The following is a 20053-nucleotide window of genomic DNA, read 5'->3' as shown; positions in this document are numbered from 1 at the left end:
TCAAATCCTCCTCATTCTTCTCTTCTGCAGACTAAATAACCCCAGTGCCCTCAGCCTCTCCTCATAAGTCATGTGCTCCAGCCCCCCAATATGTTTTGTCGCCCTTAACTGGATTCTTCCCAATTTTTCCATATCTTTCTTGTAGTGTGGGGCCCAAAACTGGACACAATACTCCAGATGAGGCCTCACCAATGCCGAATAGAGGGGAACGATCACGTCCTTCGATCTGCTGGCAGTGCTCCTATTTATACATCCCAAAATGCCATTGGCCTTCTTGGCAACTAGGGCACACTGTTGACTCATATCCAGCTTCTCGTCCACTGTAACCCCCAGGTCCTTTTCTGCAGAACTGCTGCCTAGTCGGTCGGTCCCTAGTCTGTAGCAGTGCATGGGATTCTTCCATCCTAAGTGCAGGACTCTGCACTTGTTCTTGTTGAACCTCATCAGATTTCTTTTGGCCCAATCCTCTAATTTGTCTAGGTCTCTCTGTATCCTATTCCTACTTTCCAGCGTATCTACCACTCCTCCCAGTTTAGTGTTATCTGCAAACTTGCTGAGGGTGCAATCCACGCCATCCTCCAGATCGTTAATGAAGATATTGAACAAAACCGGCCCCAGGACTGACCCTTGGGGCACTGTGCTTGATACCGGCTGCCAACTAGACATGGAGCCATTGATCACTACCTGTTGAGCCCGACAATCTAGCCAACTTTCTATCCACCTTATAGTCCATTCATCCAGCCCATACTTCTTTAGCTTGCTGGCAAGAATACTGTGGGGGACCGTATCAAAAACTTTCCTAAAATCAAGGAATAACACGTCCATTGCTTTCCCCTCATCCACGGAGCCAGTTATCTTGTCACAGAAGGCAATTAGGTTAGTCAGGCATGATTTGCCCTTGGTGAATCCATGCTGATGGCACCTGATCACTTTCCTCTCCTAAGTGCTTCAGAATTGATTCCTTGAGGACCTGCTCCATGATTTTTCCAGGGACTGAGGTGAGACTGATTGGCCTGTAGTTCCCTGGATCCTTCTCCTTCCCTTTTTTAAAGATGGGCACTATATTAGCCTTTTTCCAGTCATCTGGGACCTCCCCCAGTCACCCTGAGTTTTCAAAGATAATGGCCAATGGCTCTGCAATCACATCCGCCAACTTCTTTAGCACCCTCGGATGCAGCGCATCTGGCCCCAAGGACTTGAGCTTGTCCAGCTTTTCTAAATAGTCCTGAACCAGTTCTTTCTTCACAGAGGGCTGGTCACCTCCTCCCATACTGTGCTGCCCAGTCCAGTAGTCTGGGAGCGGACCTTGTTCATGAAGACAGAGGCAAAAAAAAACATTGAGTACGTTAACTTTTTCCACATCCTCTGTCACTAGGTTGCCTCCCTCATTCAGTAAGGGGCCCACACTTTCCTTGACCACCACCTTGTTGCTAACATACCTGAAGAAACCCTTTTTGTTACTCTTAACATCCCTTGCTAGATGCAACTCCAAGTGTGATTTGGCCTTCCTGATTTTGCTCCTGAGCAATATTTTTATACTCCTCCCTGGTCATTTGTCCAATCTTCCACTTCTTGTAAGCTTCTTTTTTGTGTTTAAGATCAGCAAGGATTTCACTGTTAAGCCAAGCTGGTCTCCTGCCATATTTACTGTTCTTTCTACACATCGGGGTGGTTTGTCCCTGCAACCTCAATAAGGATTCTTTAAAATAGAGCCAGCTCTCCTACACTCCTTTCCCATTAATGTTATTCTCCCAGGGGATCCTGCCCATCAGTTCCCTGAGGGAGTCAAAGTCTGCTTTTCTGAAGTCCAGGGTCCATATTCTGCTGCTTTCCTTTCTTCCTTGTGTCAGGATCCTGAACTCGACCATCTCACGGTCACTGCCTCCCAGGTTCCCATCCATTTTTGCTTCCCCTGCTAATTCTTCCCTGTTTGTGAACAGCAGGTCAAGAAGAGCTCTGCCCCTAGTTGGTTCCTCAAGCACTTGCACCAGGAAATTGTCCCCTACACTTTCCAAAAACTTCCTGAATTGTCTGTGCACTGCTGTATTGCTCTCCCAGCAGATATCAGGGTGATTGAAGTCTCCCATGAGAACCAGGGCCTGCGATCTAGTAACTTCTGTTAGTTGCCAGAAGAAAGCCCCATCTACCTCACCCCCCTGGTCTGGTGGTCTATAAGAGATTGCTGTGGACTGCCAGGGTCTCTTCAACCCGCAAAATGACAAGGCAGGACAGTGTCAGAGACCCCCAAATCCCAGATGGAGACCCAGCTCTGACAGTACTGGGGAAGGGACCTCTTCCAGTAAGTATTATGTGTTATATTATAATATAGTTGTACAGGGGGATTTAAACAACTCTGTTCCCAGATACTGTCAGGGTGCTTCCATGTTGGACTGATGTGAGTTAGGGGCCTCTCACCATCTCTCTGCCTTTTGGGGACACACCTCAGGGTAACATCTACAGCGTAAGGACAGCCCAAAGAGGTACACATGTAATTGCCCCTTTCTACCTCTCCAGCCTCACCAACTCAGTCCTTGTACTGAGCTCCTGTATCAAGCGGTGTTGACAGTGACTGAACACTTGGCAAATTTCCAGGGAAAGAGAGAGAAAAAGAGGGAGGACATGGTTGATGGCTTCGTGGCACACAGGAGAGGGATAAGAAGACAGAAGAATGAAAGGAAGGTTTCCTTCTGCATGATGCAGAGGAGAGAGAGAGAGGAGGACAGGGAACAGTCTGAGAGGCTGTCAAGAGAGCACATTGACAAAGAAAAGGACTTCTGTAGATGATGCAGAAGCAGACAGGCCTTCTGGAGACATAATGGCACTGTGTTCAAGGACAGTATCTCAACTTAGCAGTGTCCTGAAGCCTTTTGAGTGTGCTGTGTACTCGGAGCAACTCCAAGGAACAGGCCCTTCCCTCACCAGTGCACACCACAAGACAAGAAGAACAGTGGATACTACGAGAGACCTCCTTTAATTCCCCAACTGCAAGTGACAGGCCCTTCTATCTCCATTCCATACCCAAAGACTCAGAGGACATTTTTGATGTTCTCTTCCCCAACGTACACAAGTTTGTGACCTTATCAGTGCAAATCTGTTCACTCTGCACTTTATTGGTTTGTAATTTTGCACTTCTTTTAACTTTGCACTGTCTTATGTTCAGTAAATTTTTTCTTATTTACAACTTGATGTATTATTTATTAAAATGTTCATCAAATTGTTGCTCAAAGCATAAAGACATCCTTATACCAAGTATTAAACACATCAAGAAATCAGTTGAAAAACTTCATAAAAGCATAATGAAATCCTAACACGAACGCATATATGTTTTTCCAGCAATACTCTGAGTGCCTACTTTGAGGCTAAAACATCCCTGATCCTGTGTCTCTAACCAATTGCAGCATTTAGGAGAGGCTGCCTCTCTAGGTATTCATAACATGTGTTAAATCTGTCCATCTTCTCCTGACACCCATGGGTGAAACACTCTCTCCCTTGCTGCTATAGAGGTTGTGTATAACACCCTAAGCAGCTAATGAGGCAGACATTGCTCAATAACCTCCAGCCTTGTCATGAGGCATCTCCACCTGCCCTTCAGTCTTCCAAATGCAAATTCTATTGTCCTAGTTACTCAGAGGATAGTTAAACAAGTCCTTTCTCCTAGCCAAGTATCCAGTAAAAGACTTCATAAGACAGGGAAGCAAAGGGTAAGCTGGTGTCCCAGAATGACAGAAGGAACTACAACACCATTAATAATGTTCATAGTGGGAGCAAAAGTTCCGTTTTTCATGGCAGAAAACAGGCCAGTGTTTCTAAAGATGCTGGCATCATGGACCTGTTCTGACCACCCCACACTGATAATGGTGACCCATCCAGGGTGGTCATCCAGGCCTCACAGCAACCTGGAGAAAAATACCCCTTTTCATTGATGAATTCTGTGTCTTGGTGTCGGGGGCAAAGAATAGGCACATGGGTCCCATCAATGGCCCTAGTACAATTTGGGGACGGCAATTGTGAAAATCCGTCAACAATGTCCAGTGCATTGACAGGCTTTATGACCCGGGGAACAGCACTTTCCTGTAGTAGCACACCCCTGTATGACAATCGTCCTGACAGATGATCTGCAAACACCAAACTGATTAGCTATTGACTGTAACAGTTGGGAGTGGTGAGTTTTCAGGTAGCAATAGCCATGGACTTCTCCACCCTGAGGGGAGTTCTCATGTAGGTGTTCCACCACTACAGCTTGGGGTGAGCTCTGCACAGGTCTGTAGGGCAGTGGTACCCTGAATTTGTCAACCTGAAATTCTGCTACCACAGCTGATCATCCTAGGTCAGCAGTGGTATCCTGTCCCATCAGTCTGTGCTAGCTGGCTGAGTCCAGAAGCGGTGGCTTACCCAGTGAAACTGCTTCAGGAAAAGTTCACGCAGAAGTAACTGTTCCATTTCCGTCTCTTCTTGTGCCTGTATTGCTATAGCATCGCCCGGGCTATCTCTCAAGTCGTCCAAAGCCATCTGGCTGCATGACGGCCAAAACATGTGCAGGAGCCTGTTTCTATTAATGACTCAGCATTGCAGTGCTTAGCAGTGTTTCCTCCATGCTGCCTGACTGCACTTGGAAAATGGCGCTGGGTCACAAAAGCTAGATGAATGTTGGGAGGAAAGGGGAGGAATCATGAAATTTTTTCATTTGACTCCCAACTCCCAGAATTCCAGTGGCTTCTAGTTGGTATCCCACAACGTGCAGTGAGAAAAATCCCAGAATGCATGCGGCATAGTGGAAGAACATTGTACCATGGGTTGCCTGCCCAGGATGCTGTGGAGAAAATACATCGCTATGTGAGTACAATGAATCAAAACTGAAGTAGCTTAAGTCAGCGTAATTAAACGGTATAGATTCCCTGTGCTCAGAGCAGTTGTTCCTGATTAGTTAACACAGAAAAACATAATTTGACATAACTTTAAAGTGTAGACAAGCTCTTAAAACACCCAGTGAGATTCAGTATTGTTCTTGGAGGTGGAGAGGTCATCTGCATTTCTGTCAAGAGCCTGAGACTCTTCCTCTTGTTCTCCTTCCCCTTCCTACACAAACTCTTTTTCTTCTACTTTATGGACTCACCTGCATAACTCCATGTGACTGTAAACATCATGCCACTAGCGGAGTTCCTGCTGCAGTGATGATGGTGACCATAGCTCTGAAAAACAGGAATGTTGTTCAGGTTTTCCTGACTGATTGCAGTATTTCTGTCAGGTTTACAAAAGCAGTGTTTTGCCCAGGATTTTGTGAATCATGAGGCCTCCCAGAAAGCATCCCCCTACACATGATTCTTCAAGATGCCATCCCTCTTTCCTTTCCATGACAGGTGTCCTGGTTTTTCCTTTGAAAATCTGTTTACCATAAACACAAGGGGGAGATTTCGAATTGGAAATGGGCGCTGAACTCCCATTTGTGCCTTTAACAATCTCCCCCATGCCACTGGGCAAAGTTTAGAATATTCGTACAAAAGAAAATGCATTATTTTCAGAGAGAGAGAGAGGAGAACGTGTGTGTGTGTGTGTAACGTTTGTTGGAAGTAGATAACTGATTAGCTCCAGAGATCTACTTTGTTACTAGATGGTGAAAATATTTAAGTGGCAGTATTGCCTGGATAAGGTGTTTCTTCTTTCTCTTTTTATTTAATATACTTGGTTTTCAGACCTGTTTCCCCCCCCCCCTCCATATTGAAAACTTTGGGGCTATGAATACAAACCTGATGCAAGGAGCAAAGCATAGTGAAAGGACTGTTTGCAGGGAGCTGTGAATTAACACAATATAACGGGCTGTTCCTACCTGGGCACCTATGCTGCCAACCTGCTGCCAACTAATGCTTAGATTAGGCTGAGAGGGATTAGTGGAAGTGGCCTGCTGCTTAGCTGCTGCTCCTTTTTCGGTGGAAAGGGAGAACAATGTGGATCTGTGCAGTCCCTGTTAGCATTCTCTTACTTTCTCCAGCTGTGGCGTTCACATTTTGTGTGGTACATGGGCGTGCAGAGCTCCTCTGTGTGGGGGTCTTCTGTTTTGACCACCGGCACTGCAGAAGAAGTATTTCTGCTGCCTTTGGCATTACTTGGTCCCCAGAGACTAGCTCAGGATTGGGCCTATTGCGGTTAATTTGGATTTGTCTCACAAGCTATTTTTTGAAATGAGGCTCAGTCAACTTAAAAGTAAAAAAGTGAAATAAGACAGTTAATTTAGACATGGGATTGGATTCCTGGATTGCATCAAGGAAATCACTTAGGGGTATATTTTTGCTTCTAGCGGTGCACACACAAAGTTTCCATTAGCATTAATGGGAGTTAGGCAGGCGAAAGAGAGCATAATGTGCTTAACAGCAAGTGAGCAAGGGGTTTTCAACATTGAGCAGGCTGTCCCTGTCACCAAACAAGATTTTAGAGAAAGCTGACGGGCATGCCAGCCAATTATTTGTATCCCTCAAAGGAGGCAGAAATTTAGAAGTTGAAAAATGCGTCTTGAGTGGTTCATTTCGTTTATCACTTTACACCAAGTTGAAAGCTCAGAGGGTCTGTAAGGCAGTGGTGGGCAACCGGCGGCCCATCAGGGTAATGGGGTTGTTTACATTGACTATCCACGGTTTGCCGTTCCCGGCTAATGGGAGCTGCGGGAAGCAGCACAGGCCACAGGGATGTGCTGGCCACCGCTTCCCGGAGCTCCCATTGGCCGGGAATGGCAACCGCAGCCACTGGGAGCTGCAGCTGTCCGTGCCAATGTAAACAAACTGTCTCACGGCCCGCCAGCAGATTACCCTGACAGGCTGCATGCAGGCCACAGGTTGCCCACCGCTGCTGTAAGGCAACGGGGATAAGTAGGGATAAAGAATGAGGGCCAGATTCTGATCTGGCCACAAAATGGGGGGGAGGCCAGCTTTTAGCTGTGTTTTTAGAGGTAGTTTTGGCCTAATGGGGTTTAAATGTAAATTCTGGGTGCAGAAGCTAAATTAATTCTTTGCATCAATCTTCACTGCAGAGGATGTGAGGGAGATTCCCACACCTGAGCTATTCTTTGTAGGTGACAAATCTGAGGAACCTGTCCCAGATTGACATGTCAGTAGAGGAGGTTTTGGAACAAATGGATAAATTAAACGGTAATTGGTGACAAGGAGATAATCACCCAAGCATTCTGAAGGAACTGTAATAGGAAATTGCAGAACTATTAAGTGTGATATGTAACTTGTCACTTAAATCAGCTTCTGAACCAGATGACTGGAGGATAGCTAATGTGACATCAATTTTTTAAAAAGATTCCAGGAGCGATCTTGGCAATTACAGGCCAGGAAGCTTAACTTCAGTACCAGGCAAATTGGTTGAAAATTCTGCTCTTTATTGTTCTATCGCACACATAGATGAACATGATTTGTTGGGGAAGAGTCAACACAGCTTTTGCAAAGGGGTAACATGCTTCCCCAATCTATTAGAATTCTTTGAGGGGGCCAACTAACATGGACAAGGATGATCCAGTGAATATAGTGTATTTGGACTTAGAGAAAGCCTTTGACAAGGTCCCTCACCAAAGGCTCTTAAGCAAAGTAAGCAGCAGTGGCATAAGAGGGAAGGTCCTTCTCATAGACCAGTAACTGGTTAAAAGACGGAAAACAAAGGGTAGGAAGAAATGGTCAGTTTTCTGAGTGGAGAGAGTGTCCACTAAATAACGGTGTCCCCCAGGGATCTGTAGTGCTGTTCAACATATTCATAAATGAGCTGGTAAAAAGTATAAACAGTGAGGTGGCAAAATTTGCAGATGTTACAAAATTACACAAGATAGTGAAGTCCAACGCAAACAGCAAAGAAATACAAAAGGATCTCACAAAACTGGGCAACAAAATGGCCAATGAAATTCAATGTTGATAAATGCAAAGTAATGCACATTGGAAAACATAATCCCAACTATACATACAAAATGATGGGGTCTAAATTAGCTGTTGCCACTCAAGAAAGAGATCTTGGAGTCATTGTGGATAGTTCTCTAGAAACATCCGCACCATGTGCAACGGCAGTCAAAAAAGCGAACAGAATGGTAGGAACCATTGGGAAAGGGATAGATAAATATCATAATGCCACAATATAAATCCATAAATACTCTGTACAGTTCTGGTTGCCCCATCTCAAAAAAAATATATTAAAATTGGAAAAGTTACAGAGAAGGGCAACAAAATGATTAGGGATATGGGAGATGAGGATAGATTAATAAGACAGGGAGTTTTCAGCTTGGAAAAGAGATGACTAAGGGGGGATATAATAGAGGTCTATAAAATCATGAATCGTGTGGAGAAAGGGAATAAGGATGTGTTATTTACCCCTTCACATAACACAAGAATCAGTGACCAGCCAATAAAAAGAAAAGGAGGACTTGTGGCACCTTAGAGACTAACAAATTTATTTGAGCACAAGCTTTTGTGAGTCTCTAAGGTGCCACGAGTACTCCTTTTTCTTTTTGTGGATACAGACTAACGTGGCTGCTACTCTGAAAACTGATCAGCCAATGAAATTAATAGACAGCAGGTTTAAAGCCAACAAAAGGAAGTACTACTTCACACAACACATAGTTAACTTCTGGAACTCATTGCCATGGGATGTTGTGAAGGCCAAAAGTATAAGTGGGTTAAAAAAAGAATTAAATAAGTTCATGGTGGACAGGTCCATCAATGGCCAATAGCCAAGATGATCAGGGATGCAATTCTATATTTTGGTGTCCCAAGCCTCTAACTGCCGGAAGCTGGAAATGGATAACAAAGGATGTATCACTGAATAATTGTTCATTTCCTTCTGAAGCATCTGTCATTGGACACTGTTGGAAGACGGGATTCTGGTTAGATGGACCATTGGTCTGACCCAGTATGGCTGCTCTTATGTTCTTATTGTAGCTTGCAGAAATTACTAACAGTTTGAGGAGGAAGTACATAAATGTTGTAACTAATTCATAGGGACCTCTCTTACTAGAAAAATGGCTGGTTTTTCACTTAAAAAAGAATTGGAGAATTATTAAATGTTATAAATTCAACAAGAAAATGGTTTGAGCATTGCCGTTCAATAACACCAATTTAAAATGTTCAGCGTGCAGTACTGTCCTTATTTTAACCTCATTTACTGATTGCATCATACTGGGAAACGTTCCTTTATTAGAGATAATCCCCACCCCCTTTTTTGTATTTATAAAGAAGATCTGACCTTTAAAAATAAAGAGGAGAGGGAGGTTGTTACCAGAAATATCTAGAAGTGTTTGTCTACCCTGATTTCCCTGGAAGGCTTTTTGGACAACTCAAGAGCTAGTACGATTGTGACAATTAGCAAGGAAGCAAAACTTGAGAAATTGAAAGGGAAAGTGAAATTTATTCACACTCCTTAAAATTCTTTGTTGAACTTGATAGGTGCTAACAACTGCAAATACTTGAAAAACGATTGTCAGGAGAGATCTCTTTATTAAAGATTCAACAGTTTGTCCCTTCAATTAAGAGCAGAGAAAGATCCCATTCCTTATCTCTGATCCCTCAAGAAGACCTCAAGCAAAACCAGGAAATACAATACTTGATGCTCTTGATATTTCTAAGGTAATCGCGTAGGAAGGTACTTTTTTTGGAAAAGCTCTTTCAAGCTTTTGGTTTAAATATATTAATATAAATATATATAAAACAAAATAAAGCCATGACTGCAATTGTTCCCCCTCTGCACACATCCTCTTTAAGTACCATCCGATTAGGAATCCAACTGGATTTTGTGCTTGTGTTTATTATGGGCGCTGATTTGTTTCAAAGGCTTACATTTAATGAAGCCAGACTTTCAAAAGCAAACTGTGGACAGAATCCTGTTTTCTGATCTACAGAGCAGTTCTCTACTCTGCTTTGCCTTTGGGAGTTGTATACATTCAGGGAGAGCAGAATATGCAGGTTGATATTGCTGTACTGATTGCTGTAAGCACAGAATTATTTTTCCTGTTAAATGACTAAACTTGAGAGTGCTTTTAAGATAATGCTATATGTAAAATATAGTTTGTTCACCAAGGATGTAATTTTGATGGTAAACCATTTATTTAAGGGTCTTACTGTAAATTAAACTGTTTGTGTGTTCTTCAACAGGCAGCCAGATAAACTAGTGGTGGTTTGGACAAGAAGAAGCCGAAGGAAATCTTCTAAGGTTAGTTGACTGCTTAGTAATACCCAATTTCAGTAAAAAGTGCAGTTGGCTGTTTGTTTTATTAAGACAAAAATGGACATTTATTTTATTCTTACTGAATTTGGTCCTAAAGTGCTTCCACTCTTATCGTTGAGACTAATTTATAGAAACATTTATAGAAAAACTCCAATGTCATTATAGGTATGTATGTAGCACCAAGTACACAGCATGCAGCTTAATAATAATTAACAATTATAAGTTATTAATTTCTAGATTTAATTAGAAAGAAGAATCACACTTAAAAGTAACAAAAACAGAAGTCTTAAACATAATAAAAACATTAATAAGGAAACTGCCACCTTTGCAATAGGAGGATATAAAGTAGGAGTAAGAGACTCGTTTTGCCTCTACGCAGCCCTGGAAATCAGGAAGTTTCAAAGCAGATTCTTTCAGTTGGATGTTGTATCTACAGACGGGGCCTCTGTTGGGAAGTTACATTGACACTGAAATTGTCAGGGTCATTTCTAAACACTCCTGCTATTTCTTTGTGTATATTTTTATGTAGTAAATAATCTTTTCTAATCCTGCAGTAAATCCTGTTCTCCCAATTCCAAAAAACACTAACAAACAAATACACATGTGGGGGTAGCAAAACCCAAAAGTAGAACCACCACCTTGTTTGCACTACAAGAGGGCACAGGTAGTAGAAAGGTTTACTTCTACACTTATGGCTGCATGTAGAATACAGACAACGCATTCCCAGCTAGCATAGGTTAGCAGTGTAGACGGTAAGGCGTGGTTTAGGTTAGTCGAGTCATACGTGCCCGAACTCCCAGGTATATGTCCTACACATGGCCAAGCAATGCTTTCCGTGTCTATAATGCTAATTTTAGCATCTTTCTGCCTCCCCACTTGCTGTGTGGAGCTACACACGGCAGCGACAAATGTGGACACAGCCTGCCTTTCTCTGTGGCATGTAGCTACATGTGTATTGCCTGTATTCTGTGCTCTGCCATAAGTGTAGACGTAGTCATAATGAGAACTCTATACCCCCTTGTGTGCCATGGTGTGACACCCTGCCCCAGCTCGCCAAAAATTCCTACAGAGAGAACAGGAACATATGAATGGTCCAGGGACATAGAATTACAATGGCCAATGTCACTTCACTGATTTAGTCACTCAAACCTCTACATGGCATGGGAGAAGCAGTGTGCTGTACCCAATAGCCTTTTCTGTTATCACTAGTAGCTGCTGCTTGCACAAGTGCCCTAACATCTCTTGCTGATTTCTTGTCCTCGCAACCATTGCCTATTTTCCTTTTACACAGGGCCTTCTTGTGGGACAAGATCCTTTCCATAATAGGAAATTTCTAAAATTAGTTGTTAAACGTTGGATAATTATTTCAATTAAACAGAGAGGTCTCATCTCCTCTTTGTGCATGGGTGTAACTTAAAATAACATTAATGGCAGCTCACCAGCATATGGAATGGTATTCTTTTTACTGTTACCCTTCCCTTATCATGTCCATGCTTTCTGCTGTTTGTCACACATACTTGTTGTGTCTTGTCTTAAACTAGGCGGTAAACTGTTCCAGGTTTCCTTCTGTTTGTACAGTGCTTAGTACAATGAAGCCAGGATCCTGACTGGGACTTTAGATACTACCAAAGTACCAAAAAAATAAATCCCCTGTGTGCATTCTAAATTTCGCTTGAGTTTCTGCATGGAAGTGTGACAAAAGATCTGTAGAACACTAAAATAAAACTCAAACATGTTTTTAAATAAAAAATGTCTTGTTAGATGGTAGGGTATTTAGGCACGATTGATTAATTTGCTGGGTTAGAGATTATGTTCAAACTTTTGTTTAGCGTTCAAACAGATGGCATATCTGGAATTCAATAGGGACGGATGCAGGGGTCTGCTCATGCATATGACTTTGCAGGATTGGGGCCTTAGTTATTGAGGATTTTAATTTAATTCAGGAGACAAAATTGGTCTATCATTGGCTGTGGAGCATCAGTTTTCAGTTGAGCTTGCATCCCCTAAACTACAGAATTATTAGACACTCCTGCTTGCTTTGTCCAAATTTTGGTTATCCAGCATTATAGACAAACCTATCAATGTCAGCAGATAATATAGTGGTTGACTTCATAAGACTAAGAACAGTCCTATAGCATATCATCAGAGGATGGTTAAGGGGACGTACGAAGATATTTTTTTAAATTTGCATTGCCAAATGTCTGCAAGTACTGTACCTAGAGTAAGACATAACTTTTTTTTTTTTTTTTAAATTAGGTAGATGACACGATTTTCTTCATTTGAAATCTTTGTCTCCTAGACTATAGATCAATAAAGATTCCTAAACTCTTAGTCATCCTGACAGTAAAACACATTACTATACATGTTGTTTGTTCATCTAATTGCTTTCTTGGAAGTGAGTCAAATCAAGACTACTTTTTATTTTATTTTACACAGACACTGTGCCCAAGAAGTACCTAAGCATGAATCATGTCCCAAGTGTTCCTATATTTTTTCATTTATTTGTGGGGCAGGGAAGAGATATCAGTTAAGTTTTCTCTGAGAAGAAATTTTTATTCCCAGGCAATCAATGTAATAAAAATGTGAAAATGGGGAAGAACTCAGAAGACCCACCCCTAACAAATGACTGCAGCCCACAAAAATCTAACTCAAACAGAAAGATAACAATTGTGTAACTTGTGAACAGTGCATTTAACTAATGTAATATTAAGGTGTTGGTGCCATTTGCCCCAAACAAATTCTTACTAAGGAAACTACAAATAGTACTTCAGCTTTGAGAAAGAACGTGAGACCTCATCCACTGCCCTTTTTTTATTTTTACCTCACTGGGAGATGAGTAAGTTAATGATTATTATGGAGGACTGGTAATGGACTCCATAGCTAAGGTTGCATAAAAATGTTAGGTTGTAACAGGTTTTGCGAAATGGTGCAGCCAGTTTACAATAGCCATATTAAAAAACAACATGCTAACGGAGATCATTATCCAAAGGATGGTATGTATGATGGGTAGATATGCCAGCATGACACCATCTGGCATAATATCAACTCTAATTCAAAGTTAAATAATTTAGAACCCTGTTTTGGAATTCCCTCCCCTTGGGCTTCTCTGAATTTAGATACATTTACACAGACATGTCAAAACATGACTTGTTTTGGGCAATTCTGACTTGCTGGACTGGTATTTACAACACATGATGATAATCAAAAGTCTTGCTAAATTTGGCAGAATTCCTGAGCAAGTCTTAAGATGGGGCTGACCTTTTTCTTTCAAACCCTCCACCCTCCATAAAATGTGTCAATTCGTTAGGCACAAATGTACCTTTCTTTCTTTAAAATCAAGAACACATACCTTATTGCATCTTTCCAAGCCTACTTTGTACACCCACCAAACATACAATTATATTACAAAATTTACATTATTCTAGGCAGAGCTATAAAGTTAAGGTTGCCTAACACATTCAGTTTTTTTGGTTGCTTATAATAATACAGTTCAATATAGTGTAATTTCTGTTTTTTCAATTTCTTTTTTAAACTTATGAAAAAAAACTACTTTGAAAGAAAGTTATTTAGCTTGCAAAGTCAAGCACTCAAAAGCTAGGAAGAGCCAGAATTAAAGTTGCCTGTTGAAGCTCAATTAGGGTGACCAGATGTCCTGATCTTATAGGGACAGTCCTGATTTTGGGGTCTTTTTCTTATATAGGCTCTTTTTCTTATATAGGCGTTGACATTTGCTGTCTGGTCACCCTAAGCTCAGTTCATCCCCTTTGTGTGCATGCATTATGACAGGCTTTAATTACATGATCACAAACTATTTTACTACAAGATCCCTCTTCATTACAGTGCACAGGATGGACAGTGCTCAGGGAATGATGGTAGAAGGTGTGTATTGAATGAAACAGAGGACTGCAGGAGAGGTTGGTCTCCTGGTTAAGGCAGCTGAATGCCATCTTGGAGATTTGGAGTCTATCCCTTCCTCTCCCATATAATTCGTACATGATGCTAGGCATGTCATATAAACCAGTTTTTCACACAGGGCCACTAACTGTGTTCCTCATTTTCTGGGTACCCAACTGGAGATATCTGGAGCCTGATTTGCAGAAGTCCTAGGCACTTGCGGCTGCAACCGAAATCAATTGGAGCTGTTCTTAGAACATATGAAGTGCTGTACAAATGCTAAGTGCTCTGAAAAATCAGCTGATAGGTATCTCAAGTTGGGCACCCAAAATTAGTTGATGCTTTAAGTCATCTGTTTGGGATTCCTCTGATGTGTGGAAGCCCTCAACAGACACGCAGCTACCATAGCCAGCTCCTGTGCCTCCCTTCCCACAGCCCCTGGTTCAAGGGGCCATCTTTGGACCAGGAAGGAGAAATGGCTGGGTTGTGCTGTACTCTAGCTGTCCCCAGATAGTATATTGCTCCTATGGAACTGTTGCTAGCTGGAGCAAGTTAGAGTTGAGTTGCTCGCTGGAGCAAGTGTTGTATCGACCAGGCAAGGTACTAACAAGCTTCAACAGGACTTTATTTTCAAAGTGGAAATCTCTTTACCAAGCTGCTGCTGCTGCACCCTCTGTAGCTCTCTCCCAGCTTCTCAATTCCTCCCTCCTCCTTCCTGTTTCCTGTCCTTTCAGACTCCCAACGGCCAGTGCTCCCAATTCTAATAATTACAAGCAACATCTAAACACCACAGCAAGTTAGAGCAGAGGTGGGCAAACTACAGCCCGCGGGCCACATCTGGCCCTTGGGACTGTCCTGCCCGGCCCCTGAGCTCCTGGCCTGAGAGGCTTGCCCCTGGCCCCCTCCCGCTGTTCCCCCTCCCCTGCAGAGTCAGCTCACTGCTCTGCCGGTGCAAAGCTCTGGGCGGTGGGGCTGCGAGCTCCCGGGGCAGCGCAGCTGCAGAGCCTGGCCTGACCCACTGCTGCTCTGTGCTGTGCAGTGCGGCTGCCTGTCCTGGTGCAGCCGCCCCGCCAGCCACCGGTGCACCAGGCAGCACGGTAAAGAGGCAGGGAGCAGGGGGGTTGGGTAGAGGGCAGGGGAATTCTGGGGTGGTGGTCAGGGCACAAGGGTGTGAATAGGGGTCGGGGAAGTCAGAGGGCGGGGAACAGGGTGGTTGAATGGGGGTAGGGGTGCTGGGGGGGCAGTCAGGAAGGAGGGGAGGGTTGGATGGGGCAGTAGGGGGCAGTCAGGGGCAGGGGTTCCAGGGGCAGTCAGGGGACAGGGAGAAGGGGTAGTTGTATGTGGCAGGGGTCCCAGGGGGGGCAGTCAGGAAGGAGGGGGGGTTGGATGGGGCAGCAGGAGGCGGTCAGGGACAGGGAGTCCGGGGGCAGTCAAGGAGAAGGGGTGGTTGGATGGGGCAGGGATCCCGGGGGAGCAGTCAGAAAGGAGAGGGGGGAGTTAGGAGCGGGGGGTCCGGGGGCGGTCAGAGGACAGAGAGCCAGGGGTGGATGGGGCAGGGGTCCTTGGGGGGCTGTCAGAGAACAGGGGAGTTGGATGGGGTAGGAGTCCCGGGGGGGGGGGGGCGGTCAGAGGGCAAGAAGCAGGGGGGGTCGGATGGGGGAGGGGGCTGGGCCATGCCTGGCTGTTAGGGGAGGCACAGGCCCTCCATACAATTTCAGAAACCTGATGCAGCCCTCAGGCCAAAAGGTTTGCCCGCCCCTGAGTTAGTCAGCCTGCTCTAAGCTGCGTTGGTGCTGGCGCAGAGAATCAGGATGCTATCATTGGTTGCTGGATCTCCCCTTCTCTTTTTCCTCCTCTCCTGAGATGCCCTTGATGACACTGGAGAAGGGGAGCCCTTAGGAAAGAGCAACTCCCCTAAGCTCCCCTCAGTCAGGCTCCTTCCCTGTTCTCCTAGGGCCTTCTACAGCCTGGCAGAGAAGTAAGCAATGGAGCAGCTAGTGCTGTTCTTGTCTCCCTCCTCTGCAGTGCATGAGGCAGCCGGCAAGGTGCTGCAGAGCAGCTGCAGTGGAGCAGGAAAAGCAGCTGCTCAGAGCATTGCTGGCTCACAGTCGGGATGCTCTTGGGACTGCAGAAGAAGTGGTGAGAGACATTTGGGAAGAAGACGGTGTTGGGGCTGAACCAAACACTTAACATTTGCGTTTAAAAAATGCAGGGCATCATGGCTTGTGGAACGTATTTTCAATTCATGGTCAAATATAAATTTGCTCCCTCATTTGCTATAATTAGAGTCTCAAAGGCCACAAGTCGGACACTACTGTTCTAAAAGTATCTACTTTTCTTTCTTCCTTCAAAACTTCACCGATAAAGAGCTACCCAGTGGTGTTTAGTGACCTTGTGTATGAGACCAGTATTTCTGCTTTTTGACCTTCTTAAAATCTGTTGGGTTTTTTCATTTGGCCTTATGAAGACTGATGTATCTAATGCACCCTAACCTTGAGCAGAAATTGATCTGAAGGACTGTAATCTCCATCCTGCCTTGTATTACATTAGGACATGTCTAGTTGTTTTTGCTTTGTGTTGGTGGTTTTTTTAAGTAAGAGATGTGTACTAGTTAAAATGCGGGGCAGGAGGGGGGCAGGGTTCTAAATGCTGCTGTGTGTCACAGCGAAGTGCCGCTAATGAATATTTAGGTTGTGATTTTGGAAAGGTTTTTCATTTTGCACCAAAGGTGGTACCTTTTGTGGCCATCCTGATACCTGGCAAGGGTTCCAAAGTAGAGGGCCTGCCCCTAAGAAAGCTGGCAGGGTTCTTGTTCATTGCATCTGTCATGTTTGGTTTCAGGGAGCATGGCAGTCATTGGAAATAGCCAGGGCTCAGTACATTGAGGGTAATTGCCAGGGGAGCCCGTATAGTATATGGAGCACTAGAGTGGTGTGCTCTCATCCTCTCCTGTGTTGCTTAATAAACGGGCTACTACATTTGGAGCCAGCTGGAGCTGCTTCAGCTTTCTCTTTCATCTCCAGGTACAGAGCATTGCAGCAAAGCATGTGCATGTTACTTTTTCACCCAAGAGCTTGCAATGTTCCCCTGCACCAGTCACTAGTAAATAAGAAATGACCATTTGCTCAAATATTTCTTTTCCCTGTTCTGCAAAACCAGTACATTCCTGTGTGCTACATGTGGAATGTCTGTTTTGTGTTGATAATGACGAAGCTATTTAAGTGTTGAGACTTGCACAGATCTGTTATGGTCAAAACAGGCGATTCTCTGTAACCATATCTGAAATATTGACAACAGATCAGATATTTCCCAAGGGCAGTCCACGAATTGAGCACAACATCTAGGCCCCCAGCAGGGTATGTATACATTCTGGTGATAGATCTCTTATAGAGGAATATCTTAATTATCCCAGCCTATAAATGGATAGTTTTCAAGCTGTCCTTAAAGATCTCTTCTCTTACTGGGACAAAAAGGCAAAAACCAAAACCCACCAAGCCTTACAGTCTGTGCTCAAACACTGCATCATTATGATGCATCAATTTGTGGAGTCCTATTTGTCACGATAACCCAACTTTGCAAAAATAAATGTATTTATAAAGCAGGTAATTCCTATTATAAGCGTAAATAATGAAAACAGTCATGAGAGAACTCCAAAGGCCAGGAGATCCTAAAATGCTTATCTGAACCTTTGGAGCCCACCACCAGTCTTTGATTTTCTCACACATTACTGTCCCCCACCCCAATTGTTCATCTATCTATCCATACAGTTTTCTAGGAGTGGGGTGATGAGGCATGTTGCCACTTCTAGCATCTTTGTGGCATATTTCACCAATCCTTCCCCTCCTCCCAGGTGTTTCTTCATTTAAAGTGCCGTGGCTGTTGCAGCATCTCCTCACTTCCTCTCTGCGGGGTTGGTGCTTTTTCCTCTGTACTCCTTCTGAAAAGGCTACTGCTGCCCGTGACTGGCTAGTGAGTGAGGCAGCCAACAATAGAGGTCCCCCTATACAGGCTGCTGCTCTCTCCCTAGCCTCAGGGGGCAAGGGGTGGTGGGAGGGATGATGAAGACAGGGAGTGAGGCAGCCAGTGGTAGTGTTTTTGTCCATCCAGGCTGCATCGGAGCCAGGGCAACAGAGAAGCAGTGAAAGATGCAGAAAGGGAAGGAGGCTGTGTAAGGGAGGAGGAAAGAGAGTCTGGAAGGCACAGAGCATTGTGGGAACTGTGGCCTGAGGTGGTAATTGCAATGGAAACATAATGTTCAGGCCTAGCAGCCAGCTACTAGAGAGAGACAGCTGGCCAGGATCCAAAACATGGGGAGAGTGGGTAATATTGGGATTGTTGGCATGGTTACCACATGTAGGTGGCAAAATCTTGCCCATTTGCCAAAGCAAAGGCCTGTATTTTGGATGATTAAAATATAGTCAGTATAGCTGTATGCCTACATGATGAGTCTGTAAGGGCACAACTTCCCCCCTCCAATGCCCCCCCCCCCCCCCCGGCCAAGACCCCCTCAATATAGGGACCCTTGCTCTGAGAAATAATATTTTGTTATATGATAACGATAATTTTAAGTACTCAAAGTATTCTCTATTAGCTAATAGGCCTCCCCCTATTTTGCACCCTTTGCTTTCTCCTGCACCAACCCAGGGGTTATCTTTGCCTGTCATGTTGCCTGGATGGTGCAGTCCTATATTCCAAAGCCAAATGGGCATATAACATCATCCCGCTAATAAGGGGATAGCTTTGCTTTAAAAGCTCATTAGGTAGGACTTTCAGTCTCTCAAACTATCAGTCTCTCACTCTCTGCTTTCGATAACTTGCATGTCAGGTAACCGTAATGCATGTTGATTTGTTTTAGGAGTCTCCATTTTTTATGGTCTCACCAACTAGCCTGATGAGGAGAGGAGACTGGTAAATCCCCTTGTACTCAGAATTCTGCTGAATCATAGAAAGCTTGTTTTTGATTGTATGTACAAAATTTTTTACAGTATAAAAATGGGAGCAGTATTGCCAACCCCAAGTGTTCAAAAAACATGGGTCAGGCCCAAAAAATCATGAGGCCGATTTAAAATTCATGGGATTTAAAAAATATATATATATATATATATATATATTGGGTTCATTTTATTACCATCTGGTTTCTCGGCCTTGAGGGTGCACTTGGGACGCATTTTCAAGCATTACTTTGCAACCATGAGGGCGAGAAACTCTCTGCTTTTGATAACGTGCATGTCAGGTAACCATAATGCATGTTGATTTGTTTTAAGATTCTCCATTTTTTACTGTCTCACCAACTAGCCTGATGAGGAGAGGAGACTGGTAAATCCCCCTGTACCCAGACTTTGGATGGAACTGTAAACATCAGCAACGCTGTAGGAGTGAATAAAAATAACAGGAAAACAATAAGAATGTTCTAAATATATCTGCAAAGATAAATGGCTTTGGGCAGCATGGAAAACAAGCTGGATCTTACCGATGGCTCCTTGCAGGACTTTATTCTTAGATACTCCCTCCGTCCCCTTCCATATCTCCCTCAATCTCTTGACCAGCTCACTCGCACCCTGCTAGAAGCTGCTGCCACTTCTCTTGTGGCTCCACACAACCGGGAATCAACAGAGGGAACAGAGCCAGAAGGCAGATAGGCTGCCTGTGGTAGAGGCAACGTAGTGTCCTCTGGTGGCCTAAAGGAACTACTACAGTTCCTTTTGATCACGAAGCTGGATGTGTGAGGAGCTATGCAGGCTGCAGGAGTGCTTGACAGGGCTGCCAAATGTGTGACTATCATGTGAGATGAAGCACTGTTTATAATGCACAGCAGTGGTGAATTAGTTTCCCTCTTCTACTAAATGAGGATCATTATCATTTTCAATCATTATCTTTCCCACCATGGTGTATTGAATTCTGTAGCTAAAATTGGCCACTGGGCAGCTGGCTAATTTTGAGGTGGGGTATATGCTCTAAATTTTAA

General features: G+C 43.9%; 1 protein-coding gene across 12 annotated transcripts in view; it reads left to right on the top strand.

The window, feature by feature from the left end:
* Positions 1-20053, top strand: part of EHBP1 (EH domain binding protein 1) — a 402075-nt gene that overhangs the window by 124761 nt on the left and 257261 nt on the right. For 11 of the 12 annotated variants that reach the window (XM_078852347.1, XM_078852346.1, XM_073339539.2 and 8 more), the window contains one exon: positions 10122-10179. In XM_078852347.1, coding sequence (XP_078708473.1) covers positions 10122-10179 — 58 coding nt within the window. Of the gene's footprint in view, positions 1-4702; positions 4834-10121; positions 10180-20053 lie in introns of all 12 variants that reach the window. The other variant, XM_078852349.1, reaches the window with a different exon arrangement.

This window comes from Lepidochelys kempii, chromosome 3, assembly GCF_965140285.1.
Source record: "Lepidochelys kempii isolate rLepKem1 chromosome 3, rLepKem1.hap1, whole genome shotgun sequence".
Lineage (NCBI taxonomy): Eukaryota > Metazoa > Chordata > Testudines > Cheloniidae > Lepidochelys > Lepidochelys kempii.
The sequence above is the reverse complement of the archived record's forward strand: the minus strand, read 5'-3'. Positions and strand labels throughout refer to the sequence as shown.